Source organism: Clavispora lusitaniae (genome assembly GCF_014636115.1).
Source record: "Clavispora lusitaniae strain FDAARGOS_655 chromosome Unknown tig00000078_pilon, whole genome shotgun sequence".
Classification (NCBI taxonomy): domain Eukaryota; kingdom Fungi; phylum Ascomycota; class Pichiomycetes; order Serinales; family Metschnikowiaceae; genus Clavispora; species Clavispora lusitaniae.
Window position 1 is genome coordinate 323,787 of NW_027093977.1, and position 25,914 is coordinate 349,700.

The window sequence follows — 25,914 nt, forward strand, 5'->3', positions numbered from 1 at the left end:
CGTTGGTTTATTCCTGCCGCAGGTACATACATAATGTGGGCGTATGTGGGGAAATTTGGGGAAGTGTCGTATTTTTGAGAGCTGTATTTTTTGCGCCGAGCCCATGCAGGATGTGACATTACGGAAAAATTTGGCGTCAACAACCTGCATGGTTATCCGGTTAATAGGCTGTTATTACCGGGATAGATGATTTTTGGCTCTCTCAAAGGATTGTAATGACAACGGCAACGATTTTATACTCTATAAAACATTAATATCTAAACGAGTTGACATAAGAGAGAAGAAATACCAGCGCTATTTCTCCGGTGTGACGTGTTGGCGGAAGAAATTTCGGAAAAAGTGGAGAAAGTGGACAGATAATCCCGCACACATTCTGAGTGACATACGGCGCTTGACCGTCAAAAGTGCTGATTGGTCGATATTATGTACACACTGCATGACGCATGTGTACCCCACACAGAATTTCCGGAGAAAACATGAATTCATTGGGGGCTTGCAGCAATAACCCAAAATACTTGCTCCGATTTACAGCGACCAATATTATATAAAAGGGCCGGAAAAACTTTAAGCTAAAGTTTTTTTTTTTCATCAACAATGAGCATTTTGGAAGAGATCGGCAAAGCGTCGACTGATGAGTCGCAAAACATTAGATATGACACTACAGCAAAAATCGAAATGTCCGAATTGGGCATGAACTTCGACCTCGAGAAAGAATTCGAAGAATTGGAAAGAGATGCAAAAGAAGTAGATGCAAACCCTTCTTTTGTTGACCGACTTTTGTCCCTAGAGGTTGTTCTCAACTTTAAAAATAAGCAACACATGGTTTACCTTTTAGGATTCTTCGCAGCAGCAGCAGGATTGTTGTCTGGTTTGGACCAATCTATTATCTCCGGAGCTTCCATTGGAATGAAAAAAGATTTGAAGTTAACCACGCATGAACAATCATTGATTTCTTCTCTTATGCCTCTTGGTGCCATGGCTGGATCCATGATCATGACCCCATTGAACGAAATCTTTGGAAGAAAGGCAGCCTTGATTATTTCTTGTATCTGGTATACTATTGGTGCTGGTTTATGTGCTGGTTCGCACTCACACCATATGATGTATGCGGGTAGATTTATACTTGGTGTTGGAGTTGGCATTGAAGGTGGATGCGTTGGTATTTACATTTCCGAGTCTGTTCCAGCTAATGTCAGAGGAAGTATCGTTTCAATGTATCAATTCAACATTGCCTTGGGTGAAGTTCTCGGTTATGCTGTCGCTGCTATGTTTTACAGTGTCAAGGGTGGTTGGAGATTTATGGTTGGTTCTTCTTTGGTTTTCTCAACAGCTTTGTTCATTGGTTTGTTCTTCTTGCCAGAATCCCCTCGTTGGTTGGTTCATAAGGGTAAATATGGCATGGCTTACAAAGTTTGGAAGAGATTGAGAGATATCCTGGACGACAAAGCCAAACTTGAGTTCTTGGAAATGAGACAAGCTGCATACGAAGAGCATGACAGACGTGCGCATGAATCCAAATTCAGCAGCTGGGTCGATTTGTTCACCATTGCGAGAAACAGAAGAGCTCTTAACTACGCAGTGATTATGGTTACTTTGGGTCAGTTGACTGGTGTCAACGCTGTCATGTATTATATGTCTACATTGATGGGTGCTATTGGATTCAATGAGAAGAACTCTGTTTTCATGTCGCTTGTTGGTGGTGGCTCATTGCTTATCGGTACTATTCCCGCCATTTTGTGGATGGATAGATATGGTAGAAGATTGTGGGGTTACAACATCATTGGATTCTTCGTTGGTTTGGTTCTTGTTGGTGTTGGATATCGTTTCAACCCTCACACCCACAAAGCAGCAGCAGAAGGTGTCTATTTGTCTGGTCTTATTCTTTACTTTTTGTTCTTCGGATCTTATTCCACATTGACTTGGGTTGTACCATCTGAGTCTTTTGATTTGAAGACAAGATCTTTGGGTATGACTATCTGTTCGTCGTTCCTCTACTTATGGTCATTCACTGTTACTTACAACTTTGCCAAAATGAAGCAGGCATTCACATACACCGGCTTGACTTTGGGCTTCTACGGAGGTATTGCTTTTATTGGTTTGATTTACCAAATGTTGTTCATGCCAGAAACGAAGGACAAGACATTGGAAGAGATTGATGACATTTTCAGTCGTTCATCCTTCTCTATTGCACGCGAGAACCTTGCCAACATCAAGAAAGGTAAGTTCTACTAATGGGTACATAGCTCAAAGTTACGATTACGAATTTAAAACCGAATTATACACAATGTAGTGCATTGCGAATTTAAAATATGCTGAGAAGTCAAGGGCAAAGCGAATAAGGAACTGGATGAAAGACGCAGTATTAAACACATGATAAAAGGGAATCACTTCAATTCTACTGTTACGAATTGTGTTAAATCCTCTTTTTAGAAAACTCATAGCTTGAAATGAAATTATGTTTCGTAATACTAGTTAGATTTGAAGACTGACCATAGGTTTTGACTGCCGCACCTGCATTCCAGGTGTAGAAGCGCGCAATATGCATGTCATCACATCTACATCCCATTCCTCATCTCGGATCATCTTATACTCTGATGGCTCAGCGCATTCTAGGAGGAATATATATTCTGTCCATCGAGCCTGTGAACGCAGGTACAGACTTTAAGACGGAATATGGCATCACACACATAATTTCCGTTGTTCCTGGGCCTTTGCCTCTGTACTGCTCTTCGCAATACAAGCATCTTCAGATTGAGGTAACAGACGAAGAAACATCAAATATAATAGAACAGTTTCCACGTGCCACGGATTTCATTGAGAGTGCACTTTTCCCACCTGGCACAGACCCCGCAGATAAAAAGCATCATGGTTCGGTTTTGGTGCATTGCGCACAAGGAAAGTCGAGGTCTGTGGCCATCGTGATTGCATTTTTGATGAAAAAGTACAATCTCTCATACGCCCAGGCGTTGCATGCTGTGACAAGGAAAATAGCCGACGCCCAACCGAACCCAGGCTTTACTAGCCAGCTTGAGCTATACAAAAAGATGGGATGCACAGTAGACGAGTCTGCTCATGAGTACCGTGAGTTTCTTGTCAGTAATAGCTTGAAGTTGGACCCATCAGGTCGTCAGTTGCAACAACTTGGACTTTTCAAGTCGAAGAAAACACAGGGGCCGGCGGAGTTTCGCCTTCGTTGTAAGAAATGTCGGCAGACGCTTGCGACACTGACGGAAATAGAAGAGCATGACATCCCAGAAGAGGACTCTCGCCAGGCGAAATTCATAAAGCGTGTCCCCAACTCCCGGCGGATCGTGTCACTGGAGGACGCCGCTAAGAGTTGTTCGCATTATTTTGTGGGCGAACCAGTTGAGTGGATGGCCGCCGAATTGGGAAAGCAAGAGCTCGAAGGGAAGTTTGCTTGTCCTAAGTGCGAGGCGAAGGTAGGTGGGTACAGCTGGAAAGGTTCGCGTTGCTCGTGTGGAAAGTGGATGATCCCTGCTTTGCATTTACAACTGGCGAAGGTAGATGCTATGAAGTGATTGCATTCTAGAAATATAAAAGAGATCCACTCCTTCAGGTGTTAGAGAGTGAACTTCATGTTATGACCAGCATTAGAAGAAGAAAGGTCGGTAGAGGTTTGACAACAGCAATGAACACGTCAAAAAATATAGGCAGTTAACACGTTCATGAGCGACAGATAATGGAGAATATAGACGACCAAAATAAGTAGATCAGTATGCTCAGAAGTATAGGTGCAACTTTAAAACTCGCAACATGTGACGATCCAAAAGAGCCAGAATAATTGTGGCTGCAACTTGGTACAACAACTTGTTCAAGCACCAAAAACATTTTCACTTACCTCAAAGTGATCTGTCAGTAGTTCATATGAAACGTCACGCGAGGGACACAAAGATATCACATTATCCAAAGTCTCGATCAGTTGACTAACCAAAATCATATCAGATATAAGGCAAGATATTATACGGACTCAAATGCTGAAAGAACCTAGTCAAAGGTCATGTCGACATCTGAATCATCGCAGCGTCGTCCCGCACTGACCGTAGTAGGCAAAGTAGGAACTCTCTCCACCTCATCCAAGCTGTGGTCTGCCTGATACTCAACATCGGCTGCCATGAACGCGTCAGGGGTCAGACCCCCGCTGGAAAATACATCTGCCTCATCTGCATCAACAACATCAGCATCCAAGTCAGCCGCCATTAGACTGTCCAAGCCAGATAGGTCTCCCAGCTCTTCGAGATCTGATTCAGCATTGTCAATCGGCTCCACAGGCAGCGCATGGGATCGTTCACATGCCAGCAAGTTTTCTGCCTCTTCGCCTGCCTCCTGGTCCATCTGTGCCATCGTGCGGCCGATGCCAATCGGTACGATCGTAGTGTATCCTGTCGCACGAATCTTGCGAAGTTTATCGAGTCTTTGCAGTGTTGTGGGGCCAAGGAGCGGTATATCGCTTGCCCCAGATAGGTATGCTTGTTCCATGGCGGCGTTATGATCCGTATACGCGGAGTTGGGACCGCATTCATCGGCTAAATATGCAGCTAGGGGTGGCGCAAAAGGATGCGGTTCTGATTGTGGAGGTCTAGTCCGAAGGTGACCTGAAGAATCATCGTGGATTCTAGGCACATTGGGCGAACGCGGTCTCCAAAGCTGGTATGCGTCCAGAGTAAAGGCCGAGTACATGAGGGGCTGCGCAAAGTTGTAGTCAATAGTAGGAGGATGAAGGAAATGCTTGGATGAAATTGTTTCAACCTTGCTTCAACGAAGAAATGACCAAGAAATTGATATGTAAGACCTTGAGCAAATAAGTACAACAGTGTGTGAGCTTATAACAGATGTTCTGCGCGCATTGCATAGGGTCCTCTGACATCAACTTCGTACATTATCTTCCTAGTTTAATATCCTACATCCGGTTGTAAGTTCGATTTATGACATCAATAAGACCCACAAACCGATATCTATATTTTAATCGCAAGTTTAGACTTCTCATATTTGCTGTCTTCGAAATATTCTGAAGATCGGTTTTTTCTGCTTTTCCGAGTAGGTGTATCTGGCATATATAAATGTGTCCACCTTACAAATTGAAACAGTCCACGAAACCGGTAATGATACAAAAAACGTTATACAAAAGAACCACGCCAGCTCAATTAGCGCTGTTACATTTCGTTGTCTCACCATCAACGTTGTATTGTTGTAGCACCTAAACCATAATCTATGCACATGAACCGCTCTCAAATGTTTTGACGTCCTCACTCATTCCAACACATACTCATCCAAAATCTCCTGCTTTGTCGCCCGGACGGGCCATGTAAAACCGTCACCCGCACCGATCAAGGTAACTGTGCATCCATAACATGCAGAAATTATCTCGCCACTAGCGTCTTCATCCATAGCGTCAGAATATTGCTTAGCATAGGCCTTTTCTTCCTCAGTAGTTAATGGGGAGCCCTTGCTTACTGTGATTTCATTGACCCACTGGCGAGGGTCTTGGTGTATTTCCGCACCGCAGACACGACAAACAGCAGTTACAGATGCTTTTGGAGCCCCCAATTTTTCTGCTGTTTTTACCACGGTGGATGCTGTTGAAGCGTATCCAGTAGCATCTAGATTGCTGAAGTATTGCCCCACAAGTGCTTCTACTGTCATGTTCTTCACAAGAAAGCTTTTATGCTCCTTGATAACAACATACTCAGCCAAATGACTGCTAAGCTTCATGACAGCCGATATTTCAGCAAACAAAATATCTCGTAATGGGAAGATAATATGAATATCCTTGCCAGCATAGGAAGCCGTTCTATCAACCACAGACGTATGAATTTCCAGCCCCCGGCCTTTCACTGTTAGAGAAATGACCTCGTTGGCCAAACGAGTCATGCTATGGCCAAACAAAATGGTTTGACATTGTTCGGCATGGGCGGTATGGAAAATAAGCTCTGATCTGATGATAGAAAGAAGGTCAGCTCGCAGCGAACGCGTGCTTGCATGTTCAAGAAGCTGGGGAATAGTGAGAGTTTCTTCTGGAGCTGTTTTTCCTATCACAGCAAAAGTTTCCGAAACCCGAAGCCGCATGAGTGGATCGACAATATAGGAATCCAATGTCACAACTTTGTAATCTATTTTGACAGGAGAATAACTGGCAAGAAGCTTATCAAGAAGGGCTATCTTCGTGGCATTTTCCTCCTCCTCTATGCACATCACCATCAACTCAAAACCTTGTTTTCCTTTATGAGCCAAATTTTGTTCCTGCAATAAAGATGCAATCATGTCAAGAAGTACAAGCGATGAAATACCAAAAGAAAGCGGAAGCAATACTTTTTGGGTTCCGAGCCTCTCTGCCACAGCGCCATATTTCACCTTATATCTTTCATCGAGCATCAGTTTTCTCTGCTTACCCTTCATGAAAAACACAAAACATCCCGCACAAAACTTTTCTTTTCTTGCTATAAGAACTGCACTCTCATTATCGCAGCGCTGGCATTTATATTGCGAATCTTGAAGAAACTGAACTGGATCAGACATGTTGTTTGAAACGGCGCAGATTACGAAGTCGATAGGCGATGAGGATGTCACTACACCGGATCAAAATCATGCGCTACCTATACAGGATAATTTATTGTGATGTAGATCTCCGCTCTATACATAGCCATTTCTTCTTCCAGGTGAATCAGAGATCATTCTACTGAAGTCTCCAAAAAGAAGTCAGGGAGTAATTGGGTAAATGTCTCTAGCAGAGGTAGATGGGTTGGAAATTTGATATGCGAGGTCCAGTTAGGTTTGATATATCGGGATGGGGATGATCCTTAGAGAGGAAACCATCCTAGAGAAGTAAGGGTTCTTATGTACATGTATCTACACCAAGACTGATGTTCCTAGAAGAGACAGGGAGACGTGTATCTCTGTATGTTCGCAAGATTCATGTTCCTCATCAATCGTAGAGAATACTGACGTGCATATGCAGCACTGTATGTGATTCTATGGTCTCCAGCCGATGGCGTTGACAGCAACGATAGCCTCTGAGGATTCGATCATATGGAACAAGAAAAGTATGCTTAACTGCTTAATCTCAGTATTGCTATCAAAATGCCAAATACACATCGATTTACTCGAAAATACGAGCTGAAAGCCATTACCAAAGCTATTGAGAAAAATCTTTGAGTAGAAACAAGTAGCTTTCAATTCAGCGAGTGAAGCTATTGATTCAACGTTCAAACCATGAAACCTTGGGAAATATCATCTGTATCCCTTATTGATTCGAACCATTAGGAAAGCATATCTTTATTGGTGCGGACATACCTCTGAAGACCCATACAGGATCAGGTAGGAAGGCAAGAGCCGATAATATAAAATAACTAAAGGGATCGAGATTTTTAAGTTGGTGTATCGAAAGCTTTTTGACTAAGAAAAGCAGATTCATTGAGCTCAAATCAGTGACCTATGCTTTTGTGCACTAGTTTACCCGGTTGACGTGTCATGTTTAAAAAAAGAACAGGACACTGTCATTTCTGCATGGAATCGTCACACTCCTGCGGAGAAGGGACCTCCTATACCACGGGCAAAGCACCTTAATTTGCGATTATCAACTAGTTACGAAAAAACAAGGAAAATGTCCGCTAACGAATTCTACTCCTCTGGACCACAAGGCACGAGATCTGACTATCAAGAAAACGAGCACCAACAAACAGGTGAGCAAGGTGAAAGAGGTTTTATTTCCACAGTAGTTGGCGGTGCAGCAGGAGCATATGGAGGTTCAAAGGTTTCGGGCCACCACTCAACCCTCGGAAAGATAGCAGGAGGATTGCTTGGTGCAATTGCCGCTAACAAAGTGGAAGACAAATTCGAGGAACACGAGAAGCATGAGGGTAGACACCATAACGACTACGACAGAAAGAACGAGTATGAGAGAAGAAACGAGTACGAGAGAAGAAACGAATATGAAGGTGAAGGCTATGGAGGAAGAAACGAAGGCAGGAATGATTATGGCAGAAGTGAGTTTGGCGCAAACGAAGGAAGAAATGATTACGAGAAAAATGAGTACGGCAGAAACGAAGTTGGTAGAAACGAGTACGGCAGAAATGAGTACAACAGGAATGAGTACGAGAGAAATGATGCCGGCAGAAACGACTATGGAAGAAATGATTACGGCAGAAACGAATATGGCCGTAGTTCCGGAAACGAGTTTGGCAATGAACGGGGTGGTTATGGTGAAAGACAAAATAACCAGGAATATGTTAACCAAGAATATGGAAACCAGGGTTACGGCAATCAAAACTATGGAAACCAAGGATATGGCAACCAATACGGTAACCAAGAGTACGGTAACAGATATTGATATAGCAGATTATTCAATACATCTCTACATAAAGGACAGTAGGAATTTGGCGCGCGAAATCATAGCACTTTTACCCATGAGTGAAGGGACCACAGAAATACCCAAGAAAAGCGCCGACTCATCAGCGGTGTCGCTGAATTTGGAGAGCGACAAAGTTGTCAAAGATAAAGAGAACATCAACTTCACAGAAGGCTCGGTTGACGACTTTAAGTTTTACCCAGACAACCCCAAAAACCACCGTCATAAATATAGATGGGCAAATAAAGAAGCTTCCAAATACTATGACCCTTGTGAGGAGAGTCGACAGGCTTCTATCAGCTGTGTTTTAAGAAACCAAAAGGACAAGTCTGTTTGTCAAGACTTCTTCGATGCTTACCGTGAATGCTCCAAAGACTTCTTTGCTAAGCGTCGCCAAGACAGACGCGAAGGGCGTAAGGGTTGGGGGATATGGTAGGACAAAGCAAAACATACTTTAAACATGAAGTGACTTTGTGGACCTGTGTTTTGCAAGAAGATTTCGATGAATCAGCGGCATTTCAGAGAGCAAAGAGCAAGACAAACAGGTTGCTTCAGAACTGTAAATACAATGAAAGGTCATTTTCTAAGATCAATAGTAAGACATTCTCTGAAGTGTGGCTTTGCCACTGTATTTCTTTTCAATATCTTAAATAAGGCAATATATTCCAATGAGAGAAAAGTAAATGTGACTGATACAAACTGCCACTGCCTACCACACAGTACAGAGAAACTAATCCTAAAGAGAGGATTTATCCAGTATGATTAGCAAATTAATGTCGTTGTTCGCAATGTGGCATCCATTCGACAATGCACTAAGGGATATGATAATGATGAGCGTACATTTGAAGATTTTATTTCCACGCAACGTTGCCCATATTAGATGCGTACTTGGATCCCTTTAGTCTACTTAAAATGCAATATCTGCCACGAGAATAGCCCACCAAAAATAACCCAGAGATGATAAAGCGACACCTTGTTACACAAAAGTTGAGCAATCGCGTGCGCCACGACAATACAGGCCTGCCAAAGTGCTGCCAACCGGTTCAGGCCGAAACGGAGAAGCGTGGAAATGATCTAATGCAACACGAGTGTTGCGCGCCTCAACACGCCCGGTCTTTCGGTCGAGAGAGCACACTAATACGCACTGACGGGGCGCACGCAGCTTCTCGTTTTGAAGCGCATCCCACCGGGCCGAAAGCGCATTGCGTTCACAATCTGGTGCTAAAGGTAAGAGTCTGCGGAACATGGCGTCGGCACCGGCCGCTGCATCTACCTTCACTGCAAAAAGAATATAATTCAACTGAACATTAAGTAAGCATGAAGCGCAAGAAGCATACTCACTAATTCTGTCTCCAAGTTTGGCGTCCCATTCTTGAACGAAAGGGGGCCGTGCTGAGCGGTATTGGATTGCAGACGCCGACAAATCGCATTCCGAGCCACGAGCAAGCTCGAGCATCAGGTCGCGAAACAGGCGGGCAAACTGCCGCAGATGTGGACATCCGTTTTCAGGAGAGCGCACACTGGCCTCGGCGAACTCAAGATACTTGAGGAAAAAAAGCTGGCGAAGACCTAGAAAAGGGCGTATGCGCAGCCACTCGCGCAACTGAAGCCGGGCAAAATCAGCGTTGCGTGCAGAAGGTACATCAGAAAGATTACAGAATCGTAAGTCATGGTCGTGAAAGTCAACAATGTGGCCTGCAAAGGGTACGCTTAGGGAGCCAATATCGCATGAACCACTGTGATTAGCACAAACTGCAGCCAAGAGAGCTTGGAGCGCAGCAGCCTTTTCGCGCGCACAGAGGAAGGAAAGAAGTTCTGGGGCGAGGCCAGAGAGCAAGCCCTCCACACCTCCGCTTGAAACTTGGGTAAGTGCCATACGGAGTAAGAGGCCATCTTTTTGCAATGAAAACGACAGGCCACTGTGCCAAAAAGAACAGCTGAGACCTCGTAAGATATGCTTGCGTGCACTTGAGTCTAACATATGAAGGCCAAGTGTCTCGCCGTGCGGAAACGCAAGCGAGCTTGTTGAGTTTTCTGTCGTAGCTATGTCACTTCTGAACGGCTTTGTAGACTTGGATTCATGTGAAGACTTTGGACATTCGGAAGCCAGTACTGTCCTCTGCCTGTCCCTATAGTTTGGTTGCACAAAAGGTGAACGGTCTTCGTCTTGAGAAGTACTGCACTCGCTTTCGCTTGTTTGTCCAGACTGCTTTCTGTCTTGGAGGCGCCGCCGTTTGCGCGGCTGTTGATGATGCTTTCTCCCACGCTTTCTCGGCCAAAGACGCCCGGCATGCACGCTCTCGAGAAACCGATCCATGCGATCAAGGGCGTTGCCAGGCCCATGGGAGTGGTGCACGAAAAGAGGCAGTACGCCCGCATACCGCGCAGATGCCCTGATGACAGCCCGCACCGAAGCAAGCTCTGCGTGAAGCTCGCGCGTGCGATCTTCACCGCGTCGCCGCCTCCTTAACGCGTTCAGGCGTCGAAGCGCTCCTGCGTCAGGGCGCAACGGCACACCCGCTTGATGCTCCATTTCGCAGTGAAGCTCATGGCAATCTTCGCTAGCGTCACTAACCTCATTCATATCGCTGTCGCTAGTGGACCTTTTTTCATTGCCGTGATTGCAGTCATGGTCACTTTCGTCCAGATCACTTTCGGAATCATCACTCCAGTGCTGATCAAAGTCAATGTCTGGTATCACAGATAGGTTGCGGAGCGGCGCAGGCAAGCGCGAGGTGCGGATTTCTGGGTGCGGAAGCAGCATGATAGCACGGGCCAGCAACTCGTTCATCCGTGCCAAAAGAGTTTGTGATGGTCGGGGAATATTGTCAGACATGGAAAGTATGTCCCTGTAGAACGGACTATGGGTAGTAGAATGGAGCGTGCGTTATACGAGCCTGGCGGTTTTGTGTCAGTTGGTTGGGAGAGTTATAGGAGCAAAAAGTAACAGAGTCACAGGTTGGGACAGGGTATTATCGAAAGGTCGGATAGGAATTAGGAATACGATGCGGTATGAAGATTGAGGTAACTGAAAAGAATGGCATGCATTTTGTGCGCGCCTTATCAGTATGGTTTTTTACGCATGGAGCTATTATTAGCGAAAGGGCAATAGGCGAAAAGTGAATGATGGCAATACAGCGGTTTACAAACAGTAATAGAAATTGTGATGGTACATCTCAAGAAAGCTGGACGTTGCAAACCTTTGCTTTTGTCGATATCAAAATTAATACTGTTTCGTTCTACTTGACATGTAAAATCATTTATCTACTTAACAAGTGGTTCGTAAAAGCTCTTCATCTACTGGGAAAAATACACTCAAGAGAGCACTTTACTTACTAGTCCAACAATCTATTTGGTAATGATGTTATCTGAATGATGCCGCAAGACTCAAATGAATCACACCTTGAGTGACGAAAGGTAGAAACAGCAACAAACAGTAGAAGGAGCAACATTGATTCTGTGTCGTTACTACAATGTCTTCGTAATGCGTTGTCTATCCTGGATTTTATTCCAGCAAACGAGAAAGATTTGAGTTGAACACATCGTTGGGAGCCACATCGTTGGGAACTATCTGAGTGTATCTGAGTTTGTCCACCCAGTTAAGTTTTCTCATCAGTACAAGTGGTCAAGAAATAAGGGGCATTGGCCAATCTTGATAGCAGATTGAAGAAAGAAAGAGCAATTTGCATTCTGTTTTTTCAATGGAATCAGTTTATCCACCTGTCGGTATGTATTCCATACGAAAATAACAACCTAGTCCTTTGGATTAATTTTACTCTACAGATTGGTGATTATCACGAAGCGTTTACTCTATGAGCTGAAGAACACGAATAAGAGATTATTAATGCAGCAAGAATTACACAGCGGTTTATTTTTTTTTTTCGTCTGGAGAAAGTCAACGAATTTGTAGATGTCGCCATGAGAAAACTTTGGGGTTTATGGAACTGGATTGATAGAAAAAAATACAAACTCAGACGTCCACTAGTTGTTGGTATTTTTTTTACCGTATAAGTTGTGTTCTTAGTTGTTGTGTTCGCTCCATTCGACGAATAGGATATAGAGACTATAAACAATTAGATGCATCACAATTCACTGGCTGTCAAGAGGATGTCGTCAAAGAGAGACATATCAAGTGTTCTAGCGGACCGATTATATTGAAATTTTCAGCCCCATGGTTGATATTGAAGCAATGGTTTGAGCAATCAGGTCACTTGCTCTGAAACGTCTCCACACGGACGTACACCTCCGAACAATTGATGATAATCCCTAAAACAATTGGAAAAGAGGATTTTTTCTTAACGCTTTCTTCGAAATGTGCCAAACTCCCAATACTTAGAGAATTAACTAGAAATTTTTGAAGGATCGAATGACACCTTTCTCCTCCTAGGAGAAAAGTTGGGGAAGCGTTTTGAACATCCTGAGCAATTTTCTTTTTCCGGGTTCATTTTGTGCATTTGCCATCATTCGGATATCAGGGACAAAAATGTCTCGGATAAGGCTATGCTATTCTACCCACCTAAATTTGTCTCGGATATAGCAACATGTAAGATATCATAGAGCCAGGCTTACGTCAAAAAAATAACAGTACACGTACCATCTTTTTTTTTTTTTTATTTTGATGGACAGGCTCAAAAATATTGAGTAGGAAAGTAAGCTGCAATTCCCCGAGGTGGATTTGAGGAGATTCCTCCGGGGAGCCCAAAATAATCCATGACTTTTCTTTTTCTTTCTCTCTATCAGAAAAAATCTCTCCTTCACTTCTCGAATGCAAGATAGAAGACGTTTTTCGCACACTGGACCACATTTACAATTTTGTTGACATCCTTCAGACGAAAAAAAGCCGCCGTGTAATTTTTGCTGCATCTCTTGCGGAGATTCGTATTCTTCAGCTCAACGAGTAAAATCTTCGTGATAATCACCATTTGGTAGAGTAAAAAACACCACCCCTCAGGGACTTCCCCACATTTGCTTTCTCCTTGTTACCGTAACTCATGTCGCCATAACCTGGACGTGAGCCTGTCGGCCTGCACAAGGGGACTCAAACAATAAAAGATGGGCCGCACAATGTGCTATTCATTGAACAGAAGGGAGCTGAAAAGCTTGCCAGATGTGGATTTCTCAAAATCTACAAATTATAGCGAGAATGTTAGATTTGGAAAAGCCATCTGACAACTCGGAAAACAAACAACATACCCCTAAGCCACGTCAAGGCGTATGCACGCCTACGCCCAGACATCAGAATATTACCCGTCTCGCAGACAGGTAGATAATGACTATGAGTCCTGTTCAGAAGTTCCCCCACATATTACTGTTTATGGGCGCGGGGAAGGCATTGGCCCAGTCTTTTCTGCAGGTGAAACCACTTAAAAATTCTTCCATACAGCCGTGAGCAAATTCCGCTTTACACCAAATGAGGGCTAAAAAAAATCGCATCATGGAGGTAAAAAATCGAAAATTGGAAATTGAAAGAACTAAAGATCCCCGTTTGCAAGCCTGTAGCTACCGACAATAAGAAACAAGAGCCAAGATCAAGTGGCGCCGGACAAGATTCTTCTTGCGGAAAAAAGACAAAGTTATTGCGTTCACGTTTTTTCTTGGTGAGGAGCTTTCCCCGGACAGGATAGTCATGCACCCCAGTATTGGGTGCGAAAAACTACCCGAAAGCAACCACACACACAAAATTGGGATAATTGCAATATTTCTGAAGACTCCACCGGAACAGCAAAGCATCACCACACAGGAGATCAAGAAAAAACTTGGTGCCCGGTGGACCCCTCCCGGTATTCTAATACTCTGTAAAAACAAATTACCCCAAGGTAAGCCCTGCGTCAAGTAAATCGCACTAACATGTGTAAGAAATTCAAGCAAAGTGATTTGTCCAAATCTGCAATCAATCGACATTGAGACGTGCATTACATCGACAGATACACAAACATGACAACTTCAAAATGCCACTACTTTACCCCTTTGCGCATACTTTCAGGCCCCAACTGTTCTGTACATGAGAACAGCCCCACATTATTTCCCCCACGTTACTCTCCGCCCAAGACACGCTTATCGCTTGCTGATATTGACCTGTACCGGCGAGGTGTGGGGAACTCCGTTTTGACACTTGTGGGGCCCATAAGATATAAAGCTCAGCAGAACTCCTCAGTTTGTAAAATAATCAACACAAATGAAAACCACTTCAGACGAGAAGCCAGATGTTGAACACATAGAGTCTGTGAGCCAAGACTCCAGAAACGTGGACTCTTTGACCCAAGAGTCAGATGAAGATTTTTCCGACATCGATGAAGCCAAGTTGCGGCACAAGATCGACATCAGAATTATCCCCTTGTTCACTATTCTTTACCTCTTGTCATTCTTGGACAGAGGAAACATTGGTAACGCCAAAATTGAAGGTCTTGCTGAAGACTTGAAACTTCGTGGTAACGAATACAACTTGTGTTTGACCATTTTCTTCATTTTTTATGCGCTGATGGAAGTGCCTAGCAACACTATTTTGCACCATGTCCTGCCTCGCGTATTTATTCCTTTAACTATGGTTCTTTGGTCTATTGTCATGACCTTAATGGGTACCGTTCGCAATTACCACCAGCTTTTGGCTACACGTGCTCTTTTGGGACTCTTTGAAGCATCTCTCTTCCCGGGAATTTCTTACATCTTGTCCATGTACTATAAGAAAAATGAAGTGCTTGTGCGCCAGGCCATTTTCTTTAGTGCTGCTTCCATGGCTGGTGCCTTTTCGGGTGTTTTAGCTGCAGCAATTTCCAAGATGGATGGAGTAGGAGGCTATGAAGGCTGGAGATGGATCTTTATTTTGGAAGGTTTGCTCACTTTCGTAGTAGCAGTCGTTTCGTTCTTTTATTTCCCACAATATCCAGGGGAATGTTACTTTTTAACCGAGCGTGAACGGAAATTTGCTGTTTGGAGAACAAAGCATTCGGGCAATGAAACTCAGCGCTCGGTTGTCAAGACGGATGAGAACGATGTTGGCGAGACTTTGGGCGAGCAGAAATTGGCCGAACGCTACTTGGGTGAGGATCATGAACACAAGAAAAAATACTTCTGGGCTGTTTTCAAAGATTGGCATTCCTATGCTATGCTTTGCGTTTACTGGGGAGTTTGTGTTCCTCTTTACGCTATTTCTCTCTTCACGCCCACTATCATTCGTACGTTGGGCTACACCTCCACCAAAGCACAGCTCATGTCTGCTCCTATTTATGTTGTGGCAGCTGTTTTCAGTATTGCTCAAGCTTTTTGGTCAAACCGCAATGGTTACCGCTCGCCATTCTTAATCTTCAATTTCTTGTGCATGGCTGTTGGATACACGATTGCACTTGCTATCGACCCAAGGAAGAATCCTCACGCAGTTTATGCTGGACTTTACATTGCTGCCTTAGGAATATACCCAGCTATTCCAATGACCATCATCTGGTTCTCGAACAACTTGTCAGGGTCTTACAAAAGGGCTGTGGGTATCGGGTTCCAAATTGGTTTCGGAAATTTCCTGGGTGCTTTTGCTTCCAACTTTTACAGAACGCAAGATTCTCCTCGTTACCAATTGGGCCATGCCCTTGTGTTGGGATTCGTTTTGATGGGCTTATTTTTTATTATGTCACTCATAGTCGGGTACTCGCTCTCTAACAGGAAGAAGAGAAGAGACTTGGCTACCGGCGTCTACGACTCTTATTCTGATGAGGTTCTTATGGAAATGGGTGACAAAAATCCATACTTCACTTACCGTTTGTAGTGCTGGTTACGACAAATATACGCAGTGAAGACTTACTTTTTACTTTCAGTGTAATACATATAGGCCAGAAAGATAACTTTAAGGCTCGGCCTCGACCATGAATATTAACTTTGACACCTAGCAATGAACTGGTACAATCTCAAAAAAAAAAAAAAAAAGTGAAAGGCTTTCTCCTTTCATTACTGAAGAGACCCTAGGACAAGTATATTACTCAACACAAAAAAATTCTTAGATTAAGTTACGCTTTCTTCAAATCAGGCAATAAGTGGGGAGTGTGTTCGCAGATTGACTTCAAAGACCGTAATTCATGTATTATACAACTAAGAAAATATCATGATTACCAGAAAGTTGATAAGGTGATGATAATGATGTTTATTTTATCCAACGGTCTGCGAACTCTATGGGTACTAGTTAATGCGAACGGATGCGACACACGTCATATGTACAACGAACTAAATTACTATCAAACCGCGGCGTCGGAAGACATCAAAATTTTATATTTAGCTGCATTTATTGATTGAGCTGAAACTTTGTAAACGATGGAAATGCCTATAGATTACATCAGAAATTTAATTAACCTAAGTCTAGGGTGTCTAAAGCTGTAAGGAGATACAGGGACAACAAGCAAGAAATCAATCAAGCAGAAGTAGCTTGGCTGAATTTAATCCTAAATGAAAAGATTGGACCTCATGAAACCGAAATCCATTTTTAAAACGTCAAACAAAGCCGTCGGTATTGTACTCAATCTAGCCTGATCAATCTGTCAACGGAAACCTTAACACCATGAGACTACGCGCGGTCTAAAATCTCTTCATACTGTACACAGCCTCATTCCATCCCAGTCTGGCCAAGCCAGCGCTTCCTCAAACGGAGACCGAATTTGCTCTCTACACGTATGAAAACACTCATCTTGTATTCGTTTTCATTTCTCTCTTGTAGTAAATACGAAACATTCTCTTTTATTCATAATTTTCAATCCCTTGAATTATGCGACACATTCCGTTAAACGGGTTTGTGCAGAACATCTAGGACCACCATCGGAGCCAGGCAAAGAGAGGCGACTATCTGCAGTCACGCGCATTAGAGGGCGTTTTTTTGTCTTCACGTCACATCATTTAGAAACCAAGGTCTTTTCAACCTTTCAACGCTCATCAGAAAGTCAGCCGCTCCTTCGATATCGACAATCTAATTATTTTTTCCTTCTTCCCATTACGTGTTTTGATTCTTAACTTCTCCCAGCTTGTATCTCGTTTCTGTGTTTATCGCATCCCGCAGTGCCAGACATTTCCTTGTGAAACCACACAAACCATCAATAATCTTAGTCTAGGTGCGCTGAATCCGTTGCCAAAGAGCTTGCTTATTGATCGTTATTCATTTCTCATCTTTCCTATATCCATTTTGGTCCTTTTCCCTGAACTTAAACTGTTCTGCTGAACGGTGCGTTACATCCCAGAAACATGTCCAAATCTTTCGAAACCGTATTTGTCTGTATCAAGCAGTTCAACGCTCGTTTGGGCGATGAGTTGACTCTCAAAGTCGGCGATAAAATTGAGGTTCTTGCTGACGACTCGGAATATAACGATGGCTGGTATATGGGCAGAAAGTTCTCCGACAATAAGGTTGGCTTGTTCCCAAAATCCTTCACTCGAGTTGTTGAATCTGATACATCCGACCCATCTCTTTTACGCTCGCGCTCCCGCCGGTTACCAAATGCTCCTAAGAGTAAGAAAAATGACACATCAAGCAACAAAGCCGAGACACCGAAAACGACCCAAATGCAGTTTCCAAAAGCCACCCAATCTACGGCCAAGCCACAAAAGGACGAGGTGAATTCCGCTATTGATGAAATCGATAAAGCTTTACAGGAACTTCGTCTGTCTTCGCTTGACCCGTCAAAGGGTCATCTGCGCAACCCATCTGCGCTGTCTTTAACCCAGGATCTAAATCCGCTCAAGGCCACAGAATGGACACCAAAGCAAGTCTCGTCGTACTTTGCTATTGTTTTGGGTTTTGATATGGATGTGGCTGGCAAGTTTGCCCGTCACAAGATCACGGGAGACATTTTGTTTGAGCTTGACTTGGCACATTTAAAGGAATTAGAAATCGACTCTTTTGGTACTCGTTTTGAAGTGTACAAGGAGATTGAAAAGCTAAAACAGATTGCGAATCGTGCTAAGTCATCCCTGACAAAGTTTAACAGAACTGCTAGTTCCAATGCAGACAAAAACAAGAGAAACTCTACGTTCATCCTGCTGGCGCCGCTTCCATTCAATAATTCCGATGAGGACAAGTCACCAGAACCTACTCAGCTTCTTCCTTCGGTGAATATTCCTGGTAATCGTGGTAGTTCGAATCCGATAGGTCATACGAGAGAACTATCGGCTGCATCAGGAAGATCCTTTTCGCATCAAAGGACAAGATCGCAATCGATGGAAAACATATTGAGCTACGGCACTCCTAAACATAGAGTTGAGAGCCCATCATCATCATCCTTTTTGTCTCCACGAAAAGCCCCTGAGCCTCCCACAGCTAGTCCTATGAACAAGAACTTCAAATTTGGTGGAAGCCCAGTCACTCCTCTGTCAAACTTTAATGGTCTGAACTTTTATATGACACGCACGAGTGCCTCTTCAGCCGCCTTGAATAATGGTCCTGGGCTTCTGCGGCCTGCTTCATCTATCTACGATACTTCGGTTGTGGCACATCAAAGGCAGGGCTCCAACGCCTCGCATAAAAGGCACTCATCGGTGTTTCTGTTCTTGTCAGGCAACAACGAAGAGGAGAAGGAAAAATTTAAGAGTCACAACTTGTACAAGTCACCACATGCCAAGGACTCACCTTCGTCCCCTCTCCGCAGCTCCCACTTTTCGCCAGAAATGACTGTTGATATCGATGACGTTGGCCTTTCCCCAAAGAAAGAAAAACCAGAAGTAAAATCAGGTAAAAAAGATGTGAGCAGATTAAAGACTTTGCGTTCTGTGTCCACTCACAATTTCCGCAGTCTTACTGGGCTGAGGAAACTGAAGACTTCGGCATTCCAAGAGGGGATTCGGGAAATCAATCCTGATGATGCTATAAAAACCGCGAACCATAGCGGCTGGATGGCCAAAAAATCAGGCAGTACTATTGGTTGGAGGTCCCGCTACTTCACTTTGCACGGCACGCGGTTGTCATACTTTGCATCTTTACGTGATAAGCGTGAAAAGGGCTTAATTGATATCACGGCTCATAAGGTTGTTCCTATTAGCTCCGAGGGCGATAGCACTGGTACTAATGATAAGTATATTGCACTTTATGCTGCTCTGACTGGATACGGTCGATACTGTTTCAAACTTGTTCCGCCAGCTCCTGGATTTAAGAAGGGATTGACCTTTACACAACCTAAAACCCATTACTTTGTTGTTGAGACTGCTGATGAAATGCGTAAATGGTTGAAAGCATTGATGACGGCCACGATTGATATCGATGACTCTGTTCCTCCTGTGAGCAGTTGCAATACACCTACAGTTTCTTTAGCGAAGGCGCAAGAGTTGTTGGCAAAGGCCCGCGAGGAAACTAAATTGAAGGATGAGGAATTGCGTGCGAGGGGAATTTTCCGTGATGGTGATTATTCCGCTGATTTTACCACTTCCACAACTTTGCTCAATGACAGTGCTACTTCAGAGGAGGCATCGCCGATTGTTGGTTCAATAGACGAAACGACAATATCATCATCTACACCTGGCGGTACGCAGCCACGGCTTAGCGTGGATACCCTGGCAAAGAATTACCGTGCACCATCCACCCCTCAGATCTCCTCTAGTTCAGGTGGTTTTGCTTCACCGTATCTTTTAGCATCTGGAATGTTGTCCCCCAAACAGACTACACCGCTTTCCAAAAAGGATTATTTTGGCGATTTGGATAATAGGCCACCCACCTTGGCTGAAGAAGGTTCTTTAGATGCAACTTCCAGCGGTAGTCTGGAACGTCCGGTATTTTCTAACAGCAATGGACGTGTCATGAGTAGTTCGAAAAAATCTCCGGCATCGCGGTCCAGCGAATACTCCTTCTCAAAGCACAAGAAGTAATTCTGTCAGCGAGGGTATGATATATAAGAGGGGGAAATCTAGGAGCAAAAAGAAGCAAGAAAGGAAAAAAAAATATGACAGTGGCAGACGGGCAACAAGGCTTACTAGCTACTGTCGGTTTATAGCCAGTTGTCTTTACTCGCTACAGTTTAATGGGTCGCGTTAATAGTGTAATAATAGTATTCTTTATGGGAACTGTTGTAAGTGTGGGTGCAAACGTATGCTATGTGCACACCCCAGTTCAAACGTAAGACAACAATAGCGTTTTGTGTCTCCCGTCTAGCCTCCGCAACTGCGTTCCGTTGATCCAGAAAGTACTCTAGTCCAATCTTTCCGCTTGCTATTGTAATACCTCACTACCAACGCTTTACGAACTCCTTTGTCATGGAGCCTGACCCACTCTATGTAATTCAGCAGCTCCGATCCATTGTGATCCATTCGCTTGACACATTCAACTTCAAGAATGCTGAGTTTGCATGTGAACGGCTACTCGCCGCAGCGCCTGAAGATCCAGATTCAGTATATTTATATGCGCTAACTCTCTATCGGCAAGGGAAGTACAAAGCAGTGTACAATCACACGTTAGAAGAAGGAGACATTGAACACTTGGGCTGTGCTTACATCTTCGCCCGGCTGTGCTTGCATTTGCAGCGCTACAAAGAAGGTGTCTTTCGCTTAGTCAGTGTTGCCCATTTGTACAACGAAAACCGCCTCAGAGAGCATGAGAGCGAACACGAAAACGGTATATTTGATGACAAACTGGGCCAGCAGCCGCCTTTTTTCTTCCTGCTTTCGATGCAACGACACAACTACGAAGTTTCTCGGCTGATTTATCCTGACGCGTCAGCCATCTACCATCTTTTGGGTGATTTGTGCAAAGCTCAAGGTGATCTCAAAAATAGTGCACTTAATTACCAAGAAGCTCTTCGATTCAACGCTTTTGATTTCGAGGCGTTCCAGGAACTTCTGCGTATGGGCGTGAAAGTGGCAGTCAAATCTCTATACAAAGCACCAACCCAACGTTTTTCTGTAAACGGACCTCTACTACTGTCATTAGGGAATCAAGAAGATCTTTTCTCCAAACCGGACATTCCGGCAGTGCCTAATCCCTTTGCCACTACGCCGCGGCAACATACTTTGGCTGATGTTTCAACACCTCGTGCTCCAGATCCGCTTTCTCGCCGTCCAACAGGCGAGATTGAACCACTTCGACCGGCCATAGGACCCCGCACTCGCTCGCGCCTGTTTTCGTACACTAAGAAGCCTGACTTAGCACATCCTGATAATCGGGGCCTCAAACGTGCCATCCAATCAGAACGGCCATATGTGGAACCCGTGGTTGGTGTATCCAAAGAAGTGGATTCTGCTGATGCTTTTTTGCGCCGCCTCTACATGTTGTTCGCGAAGCTGTTTAAATGTTTCAGCAAATATGACTGTTACAAGGCAATTCGTATTCTTGAGTCGCTTCCAGAGAACGAGCGTGATACGCCATGGGTGCTTTCCAAGCTTGGCCGCTTACATTACGAAATTGTTAATTATAAACAGTCGGAGAAGTTTTTTATTCGTTTGCGCCAACTTGATCGCACCCGACTCGAGGATATGGAGTTTTACTCCACTTTACTCTGGCACCTCCACAAGAAAACCGAACTTGTGTACTTGGCCAATGAGCTCCATGATATTGACTCGAAACTGGCAATCACCTGGTGTGTTATGGGCAACATGTTTTCCCTCAATCGCGAGCCTGACGAAGCCATCAAATGCTTCAATAAGTCTATTGCTTTAGACTCTTCTTTCACGTATGCACATACACTTAAGGGTCATGAGTATTTCGGAGCTGACAATTATGAACGAGCATTGGACTGTTTCCGTTTTTCGCTTTTACTTGATCCACGTCACTACAACGCATTTTACGGTATCGGAATGGTATACATTAATTTGGGAGAATATCACAAGGCAGATTATCACTTCCGTAATGCTGTTGCAATAAATCCAATCAATATAATCCTCATTTGCTGTGTGGGTATGGTACTAGAAAAATTGGGTAAGAAAACATTAGCCTTGCGTCAATACGAGCTTGCCAACCGACTTCAACCATTGAGTGCGTTGCCCATATTTAAAAAGGCACAACTACTCTTTTCCATGCAACAGTTTCCCCAAGCACTCAAACAGTTCGAGCTTGTCAAGGACTTGGCACCAAATGAAGCTTCGGTGCATTTTCTTTTGGGGCAGCTCTACAACATTCAAAACGATCGTTTCCTGGCTATACGGGAATTCACTATTGCGCTTAATTTAGATCCCAAAGGAAATTACCTAATCCGAGAAGCTATGGAGATGTTAAAAAAAGAGTGATCACATTTGGTGACTCCAATGCAACGAAGGGATCACAGTTATCCAATTTGAACTGCGTGCACTGCATATAGTAGATGAGTGTTTTGTTCAGACGACTTCGATCTCATAGTGTTCCATATTCACCTTCCATTCCACTCATTTACCCTTAAAGACCATTGCTGGACACTCCTGCCGCTCATGTTGGCGGTTACTTTTCTTTTTTTTATATCCCTTTCGTCTGCACTAAACTTGTTTGCACCAAACAAGTATAGTAAAGGAGACAAAGTGGAACTTCTATTGAATAAAATAGAGAGCGACCATACACAATTACCATTCCACTATCACGATCTTCCATTTGTCTGCCATGATAAAACTAAGAAAGCGAAAAGCATGCTGTTGGGAGAGATTTTACGTGGTGATCGCTTTTGGGAATCCAACTACAATCTTGAATTTATGATGGACAGACCTTGTGTTCGCCTCTGCGATATGACAACTACTAGAGGGGGTATCGGTCGGGCGGATCGCTTAATTAGAGATGGTTATGTTGTCCATTGGAATCTTGATGGTTTGCCTGGAGCCACTACTTTCACCAGCGAAAATCACATCTCAAAATACTACGCTGCAGGCTTTCCTTTGGGATTCGTTAAAGATGATATTTCCTATTTGTACAATCATGTTACACTAGTTATTCGCTATCATACTGAAAGGGATGGACAGCACACTATTGTGGGATTTGAGGTGTATCCAAAAAGTGTAAGCGATCACCATTGTCCAGGTACAACGAAGGATTACCAGAATTACAGACTAATGTCACTGAAAGAATCTCAAAAAGATCTTCCGGAGAAGAATTTAATCTCATATACATATGCTGTCTATTGGCGTGAAGACAACTCCGTCACCCACGCGAATAGATGGGACTTGTACTATGAAAATGATCACAGTGCTGCTAGTCACAAGATTCACTGGTTCTCCTTAGTAAACCTGTTGGTTCTTGTTTGTCTTGTGACTTTAGTTGTCGCTATAGTCATGTTCAGACTTTTGAGAACCGATTTACAATCAGGTCCAACTATACCTATGTCCCAAGCGGACTTCGATATCAATTCCTCTGGTCTGTGGAAGAAATTGGTTTATGAAGTTATGAAACGCCCGGTAGGTGTCCTTCCATTAAGCATATTGATAGCTTATGGCTTGCAATGTCTAGTCGCCATGGTTGGCGTCATGGTGATTTTCGTTTTAAACTCTAAGCTCACTTTTGGTCAAGGCTCCTCTGCAAACGCTTTCTTCAATAATCACCAGGGCGCATTTTTCACTTGTTCTGTTGTTTTTTTGTTAGCTTCTGGCTTTGTTTCTGCTTACGCCGGTGTTATCATTCACAAGATTTTGTCAAACGAGGATCCAAATACGTTGTATCAACGTCGACGGGTACTCATTTTGTCCTGCCTTTACTCGGGGATGTTGCCATTCACAATCTTGATGGTCGTTTTATTCATCAACTTGTTCGTTTGGGCCAAAGAATCTTCGAATGCCTTGCCTTTCGGAACCATTGTTGTCCTCATCCTTTTGTTTGCTATCATTGAACTCCCATTGGGATTGCTAGGAGGGACTTTAGGGAACAGAGTACAATTTTCACCCAAATCATTCATTATGAAGACTCATATTCCCGATAAGACATCGGTAGCAAAATCTAGTGGGAACCGTTCCATCGTGATGAATCCAGTGGTCAGTGTTCTTGCATTTGGTTTGATTCCCTTCGGCATTGTGTACGTGGATCTTTTGTTCATCTTCAACTCGGTTTGGTTGGAAAAGACCACTTTTTTCTACATGTACGGATTCCTTCTTCTGACGGTAACCTTGTTGGTTACCGTTGTTGGAGAATCTGCAATTGTGGGAACATATCTCTCTTTGGCGATGTTTAACAATCCAAACTGGCAATGGCTATGCTTCCGGATTGGCTCAAGTATTGGATGGTATGTTTATGGTTATTCAATATTCTACTTTGTGTTTCACTTACACATGAGTGATTTTGTCAGTGTTTTGATTTACTTTGCTTACATGGCACTTGTTTCGTGTTCTCTTGGTATTACTTGTGGGGCTGTTGGAGTATTAACAGCAATGATGTTTGTCCGTTTAATTTATGGGGAAGTAAAGGCAGATTGAATAGACTCAGCTGGATGCGTATGACTGTTGTCAACAAACCCAGCAAATAATTTTACAAACCTAGCAAGCTTCGAGCATCAGCGTGTATTTTTTTACTTGTAAGGCATAGAAAACTTAGACATTTTCCATGGTAATGAGGAGAAATTTGGCGAATATATGAAGACAAACCCGATCTCAGCAAGCTTAGTCCAAAGAGGAAGCACCAGTAATGATATCCACCAATTCGTTGGTAATGACAGCTTGTCTGGTTCTGTTGTACAAGATAGAGTAAGAGTTAATCATGTCACCAGCGTTCTTGGAAGCATTGTCCATGGCATTTCTTCTTGCAGAAACTTCAGAAGCATAACCTTCAGCTTGAGCGGTCAAAAGAGAGTTGGCTAAGGAAAATTCAGACAAAGTTTCAGCAGTGCCCTCAGACTCCAACTCGTACTTGCTCAAACCAGGAGCCTTCTCAATGGCATCAGCAGCAAACACAGAAAAGTTGGATGGCTCGAAAGCAACACCACTGACAAACTTGTTGTACAAAATTTCGGTGTTCTCGTATTTGCCCAAAGTAGAAATCTCATCAGCAAGTAAGGCAGCCTCGTGGAAAGTTGGCTCCGCTTTACCAACACCAGAAAAGGCCAATTTCAAGAGGTCGGCGTGGGTTCTTGACAATTGAGCCTTAACCTTGTCACCAACAGCAACAACATCGACATTGCCGTTCAACTCTTCAATTCTTCTTCTAGCGGCCTTGGAGATCTGAGTGTGGATGGAACCGCACAAACCCTTGTCGGAGGAGATGACAATCAACAAAGTTTTGGCGTCAGCTTCCTTCTCTGGTTCAGTGTTCTTGTAGAATTCAGTGTCGGACTCGTTGAAAACTCTGGAAGCTTGCATAGCTCTTTGGGCCTTGTTCAATCTAGTCGAAGCAACAATCTTCATGGTGTTGGTGATCTTCTCGATGTTCTTAATAGACTTAAGACGCATTTCGATTTCTCTCAAAGTGGCATAGTTTCTGGGACAGTTAGTACTTGTTGGTGATCAAAAAGTGTGAAAATATATTCAATGGGCTGTGGTTACATACCTAACGCCAGCGCGGGCAACCTGAGAAGCACCTAAACGGAACATATTGCAAATCTGTTTGGAGTTGTTGGAACTACGTGTGTAGATTTTCAACTCTTTTTTTGAGCCTGGTCGTTCCGGGCCCGAGGGGAGAAGTCGCACTTGATTGGCCCAGAGATGCAGTCACGTGAACACTGAAGACT

General features: G+C 43.7%; 12 protein-coding genes across 12 annotated transcripts; 8 read left to right on the plus strand and 4 right to left on the minus strand. All coding sequences in view use genetic code 12, as the record gives it.

The window, feature by feature from the left end:
• Positions 1–594: 594 nt before the first annotated feature.
• On the plus strand, positions 595–2,232 carry FOB63_002285 (Hxt5p; the record flags this gene model as incomplete). Its single annotated transcript, XM_002616669.2, has 1 exon — positions 595–2,232. The coding sequence occupies one exon, from the start codon at positions 595–597 to the stop codon at positions 2,230–2,232; it is 1,638 nt and encodes a 545-aa protein (XP_002616715.2).
• Positions 2,233–2,543: 311 nt separating this feature from the next.
• Positions 2,544–3,539, plus strand: YVH1 (tyrosine protein phosphatase; the record flags this gene model as incomplete). Its single annotated transcript, XM_002616668.1, has 1 exon — positions 2,544–3,539. One exon carries the CDS (start codon positions 2,544–2,546, stop codon positions 3,537–3,539), a length of 996 nt encoding a protein of 331 aa, XP_002616714.1.
• A 466-nt stretch (positions 3,540–4,005) lies between these two features.
• FOB63_002287 (uncharacterized protein) lies at positions 4,006–4,698 on the minus strand (the record flags this gene model as incomplete). The annotated part of the gene is made up of 1 exon (XM_002616667.1): positions 4,006–4,698. The coding sequence occupies one exon, from the start codon at positions 4,696–4,698 to the stop codon at positions 4,006–4,008; it is 693 nt and encodes a 230-aa protein (XP_002616713.1).
• Positions 4,699–5,268: 570 nt separating this feature from the next.
• Positions 5,269–6,534, minus strand: NCS2 (Ncs2p; the record flags this gene model as incomplete). The annotated part of the gene is made up of 1 exon (XM_002616666.1): positions 5,269–6,534. The coding sequence occupies one exon, from the start codon at positions 6,532–6,534 to the stop codon at positions 5,269–5,271; it is 1,266 nt and encodes a 421-aa protein (XP_002616712.1).
• Positions 6,535–7,618: 1,084 nt separating this feature from the next.
• On the plus strand, positions 7,619–8,344 carry RCT1 (Rct1p; the record flags this gene model as incomplete). The annotated part of the gene is made up of 1 exon (XM_002616665.1): positions 7,619–8,344. One exon carries the CDS (start codon positions 7,619–7,621, stop codon positions 8,342–8,344), a length of 726 nt encoding a protein of 241 aa, XP_002616711.1.
• A 76-nt stretch (positions 8,345–8,420) lies between these two features.
• FOB63_002290 (uncharacterized protein) lies at positions 8,421–8,798 on the plus strand (the record flags this gene model as incomplete). Its single annotated transcript, XM_002616664.2, has 1 exon — positions 8,421–8,798. The coding sequence occupies one exon, from the start codon at positions 8,421–8,423 to the stop codon at positions 8,796–8,798; it is 378 nt and encodes a 125-aa protein (XP_002616710.2).
• Positions 8,799–9,338: 540 nt separating this feature from the next.
• On the minus strand, positions 9,339–11,198 carry FOB63_002291 (uncharacterized protein; the record flags this gene model as incomplete). Its single annotated transcript, XM_002616663.1, has 1 exon — positions 9,339–11,198. The coding sequence occupies one exon, from the start codon at positions 11,196–11,198 to the stop codon at positions 9,339–9,341; it is 1,860 nt and encodes a 619-aa protein (XP_002616709.1).
• Positions 11,199–14,537: 3,339 nt separating this feature from the next.
• On the plus strand, positions 14,538–16,115 carry FOB63_002292 (Major Facilitator Superfamily protein; the record flags this gene model as incomplete). The annotated part of the gene is made up of 1 exon (XM_002616662.1): positions 14,538–16,115. One exon carries the CDS (start codon positions 14,538–14,540, stop codon positions 16,113–16,115), a length of 1,578 nt encoding a protein of 525 aa, XP_002616708.1.
• Positions 16,116–17,572: 1,457 nt separating this feature from the next.
• BOI2 (Boi2p) lies at positions 17,573–20,182 on the plus strand (the record flags this gene model as incomplete). Its single annotated transcript, XM_002616661.1, has 1 exon — positions 17,573–20,182. One exon carries the CDS (start codon positions 17,573–17,575, stop codon positions 20,180–20,182), a length of 2,610 nt encoding a protein of 869 aa, XP_002616707.1.
• Positions 20,183–20,407: 225 nt separating this feature from the next.
• On the plus strand, positions 20,408–22,531 carry CDC27 (anaphase promoting complex subunit; the record flags this gene model as incomplete). The annotated part of the gene is made up of 2 exons (XM_002616660.2): positions 20,408–20,452; positions 20,498–22,531. The coding sequence occupies 2 exons, from the start codon at positions 20,408–20,410 to the stop codon at positions 22,529–22,531; spliced, it is 2,079 nt and encodes a 692-aa protein (XP_002616706.2).
• Positions 22,532–22,708: 177 nt separating this feature from the next.
• On the plus strand, positions 22,709–24,667 carry FOB63_002295 (uncharacterized protein; the record flags this gene model as incomplete). The annotated part of the gene is made up of 1 exon (XM_002616659.1): positions 22,709–24,667. One exon carries the CDS (start codon positions 22,709–22,711, stop codon positions 24,665–24,667), a length of 1,959 nt encoding a protein of 652 aa, XP_002616705.1.
• Positions 24,668–24,850: 183 nt separating this feature from the next.
• ATP3 (F1F0 ATP synthase subunit gamma) lies at positions 24,851–25,777 on the minus strand (the record flags this gene model as incomplete). The annotated part of the gene is made up of 2 exons (XM_002616658.2): positions 24,851–25,664; positions 25,734–25,777. 2 exons carry the CDS (start codon positions 25,775–25,777, stop codon positions 24,851–24,853), a joined length of 858 nt encoding a protein of 285 aa, XP_002616704.2.
• Positions 25,778–25,914: the final 137 nt, after the last annotated feature.